At 55.8% G+C, this 4,445-nt stretch overlaps 1 protein-coding gene across 1 annotated transcript in view; it reads left to right on the top strand.

Annotated features, from left to right (window-relative positions):
- ARHGEF10L (Rho guanine nucleotide exchange factor (GEF) 10-like) overlaps nt 1-4,445 on the top strand; it is an 82,097-nt gene that overhangs the window by 5,264 nt on the left and 72,388 nt on the right. Inside the window, 10 exon segments of the mRNA XM_009325317.1 lie at nt 145-261; nt 357-449; nt 702-875; nt 1,518-1,663; nt 2,072-2,086; nt 2,280-2,464; nt 2,561-2,676; nt 2,871-3,004; nt 3,006-3,187; nt 4,085-4,272. Coding sequence (XP_009323592.1) covers nt 145-261; nt 357-449; nt 702-875; nt 1,518-1,663; nt 2,072-2,086; nt 2,280-2,464; nt 2,561-2,676; nt 2,871-3,004; nt 3,006-3,187; nt 4,085-4,272 — 1,350 coding nt within the window.

Here is a 4,445-nt window from a genome sequence, read left to right as displayed (position 1 = left end):
ATTTAAGTGATGCAGCCCCAACCTGGGGTACCACCAGCATCCTCAGCATCACTCCAAAAATACACGAGAACCCCCATGCTTTGCCGACCCCCCTTTTTAGGGGAGCCCCGCGCCATCACGGCTCTCCTCCTGCCCTCTCCCCAGTTCTCCAAGTCGATGGTGCTGGACGTCTACAGCGACTACGTCAACAACTTCACCACTGCCATGTCCCTTATCAAGAAGGCTTGTCTCACCAAACCTGCCTTCCTCGACTTCCTCAAGGTCAGCAGGACCCAAACGTGGGCGCGTGGTGCTGCCGGTCACCATTATGGGTGAAAACTCCTCTTTTTTTGCTTTTTTTTCCCCCCCCCCCGTAGAAGAGACAGATGGCGAGCGCCGACCGGGTCACGCTCTACGGGCTGATGGTGAAGCCCATCCAGAGGTTCCCCCAGTTCATCCTGCTCCTGCAGGTACGGGCGAGGGCTACCAGCACCCACCTTGCTTTGCACCCTATCTTTTGCAGCCTGGGTGCTGCGGGAAAGGGTTTAGCAAGGGACGCGTTTTTGGGTTGGCAGTTTGAGTGCAGCTTTGGGGGCTTTCCCCAGGATCATCTTCCAAGCTTTGGTTTCGGAGGCGCTGAAAAGCGCTTCCAATTGTAGCATCCCCAACGGGACCAATTTTTCTGGGGTGGCTTTTGTCCCCCATCCTTTCCCCCACCCCAGGACATGCTGAAAAACACCCCCAAGGGCCATGCGGACCGCCTGTCCCTCCAGCTGGCCCTCACCGAGCTGGAGACGTTGGCAGAGAAGCTCAACGAGCAGAAGCGCTTGGCCGACCAAGTCGCCGAAATCCAGCAGCTCAGCAAGAGCATCAGTGACCGCAGCAGCCTCAACAAGGTGGGTCCTTCAGCCTCACCTCCTCATCCTCATGATGGGTGGGTTTTGGAGCTGCTGGTTGAGCTTTGTGGCTTCCACCTTCCTCTCCACGTCGGGGGGTTCGGGAAAACAGGATCTGTGTTTTCTCTGAAAGGACGTTGAGCAAAAGCAAATCTCGAGGCTGGCACGGGGAAATTCCCCTCCAGGGAAAAGCAAGGATGAGCTGCTGTCTCATCTGCCTGATTTTGCAATCGGTGGTGGAAAAAAAAACCCCCAAACCCCTAAATGAAGCTCTTGCAACACATCCTGGGCTGGGGATGGCCGTGGCGGCAAAAACCGCAGTGGGGCACCCGCCAGCTCAGCCCTGGAATCGGGGTTTCGGGCCAGGGGATGAAAAGAGACCCAAAAGGGGCTGCAAAAGGGCCACGTTGGTCTTTCAGGGCTCTGCTCTCTTGGTGGTTGGACATACAGGGTGCAAAGGGTTTTTGCATCGTGCAGCCTCAGAGCGTGTTGCACGGCCGTCTCTCCAGAGCTCGGGGCCGTGCGTGCTCCCGGCTGGAGGAAACCCCTTGCAATAAGGGAAAAGCAACCCAAATTTTGGGGCAGGAGGTTTGCAAGAGCCCTCAAGCTGAGCCCCCGCTGCCTGCTCCATCCCCTCCGCAGCTGCTGAGCTCGGGGCAGCGGCAGCTCCTGCTCTGCGAGACGCTGACAGAGACGGTGTACGGCGACCGGGGGCAGCTCATCAAGTCGAAGGAACGGAAGGTTTTCCTCCTCAACGACATGCTGGTCTGCGCCAACATCAACTTCAAGTATGTGCCGGCAGCCCCAGACCCCCAAATCACTTTGCAAAGCTTCACCGTAGTGACCTTCCCCACCTCAATTTTCGGGCTGAGTGGGTTTTGCTAGCTCTACCCCAAAGGCTTTTAAAACCACCCTACCTTGTTTCGGAGGGGGAACCTCCCTCGTCTGGGATTGCCTTGCCCCCCCACTTTCGGCATGCCTCCACGCAAGGCCTGGGCTTGCCTGGCCCCCCCACTTTCGGCATGCCTCCACGCAAAGCCTCCATTCCCCTGGTGCTGTGAGGTCCTGGAACCGGTGCGGGGTCCGGGAGCCTGGTGTGACCTCAGGGCTTGGTGGAGGTTGATGCTGCAAAGGGAAAAACCCTCCTTGAGCTCCCCATAATACCTCTTTATTAATCATTTTTCCCCCTCTTCCAGGCCAGTGAACCCAGGGTAGGTGCTGAGCGTGGTCTGCTGTGGTTGCGTGCCCCACGTCTGGGGGTGCAGGCATGCACCGGTGCACGGCGTGGGGTTGCAAATGGGGCTCGGCTTGCAACATGCATTTTGCAAGGGCTTGCAGGGCAAGCCGCGGCGCCTGCTGATTTATTTACATGTATTTTTATTTTTTTGCATCCTCCCTCGGCAGAGGCCAGCTGGAAATTAGCAGCCTGGTGCCCCTGGGTCCCAAATACGTGGTGAAGTGGAGCACGGCCCTCCCACAGGTACAGGTGGTGGAGGTGGGGCAGGAGAGCGGCGCCTACGACAAGGACAACGTCGTCATCCACAACGCTGGTGCCAAGAAGCACGTGCCGGCCGGGCAGGCTTCACACAGTGAGCACCCATCCCGTTATCTGGTGTTGGGCTGGTTTCGGTGGGGTGGGATGGAGCATCCTCCATGGACCTCGTTTCTCCATTTCTCCACCCAAGATAAAGTCTACCTGGGGCCACCGCGGCTCTTCCAGGAGCTGCAGGACCTGCAGAAGGACCTAGCGGTGGTGGAGCAGATCACCCTTCTCATCAGCACCTTGCATGGCACCTACCAGGTACCTACCTACCAAAGCATGGTCAAACTCATGATTTGGGTAGAACCAAGCTTGGGCGCTTTGCAATAACCATGCGGTTCCTCAGGGACCGCTGGACACCTCATCCTCCACCTTCATCCACCCCACGGATGAAATTTGGGGATGATTCAGGCTTGTTTTGGAGGCACTTCCATGATTTATGAATTTTCCCCCAGAACCTGAACATGACGGTGGCCCAGGACTGGTGCTTGGCCCTGCAGAGGATGATGAAGGTGAAGGAGGAGGAGATCCACTCCGCCAACAAGTGCCGCCTCCGTCTCCTGCTGCCCGGGAAGCCGGACAAGTGAGTTTGCAGATCATGGGTGGGCTCTTCCCACCCTGGGGAGGAGGAGGAGGCCGAAGACCAACCTGGTGATGCTTTCCCTATGCAGGTCTGGCCGCCCCATCAGCGTCATGGTGGTCTTCATCACTCCAAACCCCCTGAGCAAGATCTCCTGGGTGAACCGCCTGCACTTGGCCAAGATAGGACTGCGTGAGTAGCCCCATGGCGTGTTGCTTGCCATCGCCCTTGCTTTGAAAAGCCAAGTTTGGGAGCAGAAGTGGGGTTTGCTTTGCCCTGAGCACCCCGACACGAAACGGGGCAGGGGAAGAAATTCGGAGCAAGGTGATGAAGAACACTTTGGGGGTTTGCACGCTGGAAATGATGGGAATGGGTAATTCTGGCTCAAAATGCTTTGTGTTTTGCTGCTCTCGGGTGGCCTCTCCGGGATGGCGTCGTGTGGTGGTGGATTTCCATGGGCTCTTGCGCCGATGGTGTTGGGGCTGACCCGTTTTCCATGAAATGGGATGAATAAGCAAGGGAGGAGCCGCCCCTCTTGCCACTTCCCTATCCCTGTTCCTATTTAAATCCACCAGCCGCTGCAGCAAAAAAAAAAGTTGTTTAATGGGGAAAAAAAAAATAATCATTTGAAATCCTATTTGAGTGCTCGGATCCCTGCGGGCTGGAAGGATTTTTGATTCTCTTGTTTTAACAGTTTATATGCGTGTTTTTGCATTGGTTTTTTTTTTCTTTTTTTTTTTTTAAATCTGGGATGCCTGGGGGATAATCCTGTATCCACGAGTTAGAAATGAAAACACATTAAAGCCTAATGTGAAGAAACACATTAGGGTGGTTTTTTTCCCCCCTTCATATATATATTATTTGTGTTTTGGGGCTTTTTTTTGCCTCTGCTCGTGGTGGTTGCTTGGCTGCGTGCTGCAATGGTTTGGAGGAAAGGGGTGAGATGTGCCCCAAGCCCGCAGATGATGGTGGTTTGGGGTTGGAGATGAGAGCCCTGCACCCCAAATGACTAATTTTGGGGTCCCATCGGGGAAGGGAGGGATGGCGGGGGGTGTCTCGGCTGTCCTCGATCTCCTCTGCTCGCTGCAGGGGAGGAGAACCAGCCGGGCTGGCTCTGTCCCGACGAAGACAAGAAGAGCAAAGCTCCTTTCTGGTGCCCCATACTCTCCTGCCACATGCCCGCCTTCTCCTCCAAGGCCCTCGATCTGCAGGTGAGAGCGATGGCCAACCTCTTCTCCAACCCCCCCAATACCTCCTTCCCCTTTACGTCCATCTTTTTGGGGGGATAAAGACAGAACTCCCACAGTGGATGGGCCGGATGGGATGGCCAAGCTTGGCTGCAAAGGCAGAAATTGGTGCAATGCATCCTGGAAAATTGAAAATACAAGCTGGGCTTTGGCTGGATCCTAAATTTTGGGGCGCGCATCGATACCCTGCATGTGTTGGGGTA

This window comes from Pygoscelis adeliae, unplaced genomic scaffold, assembly GCF_000699105.1.
Source record: "Pygoscelis adeliae isolate BGI_AS28 unplaced genomic scaffold, ASM69910v1 Scaffold36, whole genome shotgun sequence".
Classification (NCBI taxonomy): Eukaryota; Metazoa; Chordata; class Aves; order Sphenisciformes; family Spheniscidae; genus Pygoscelis; species Pygoscelis adeliae.
The sequence above is the reverse complement of the archived record's forward strand: the minus strand, read 5'-3'. Positions and strand labels throughout refer to the sequence as shown.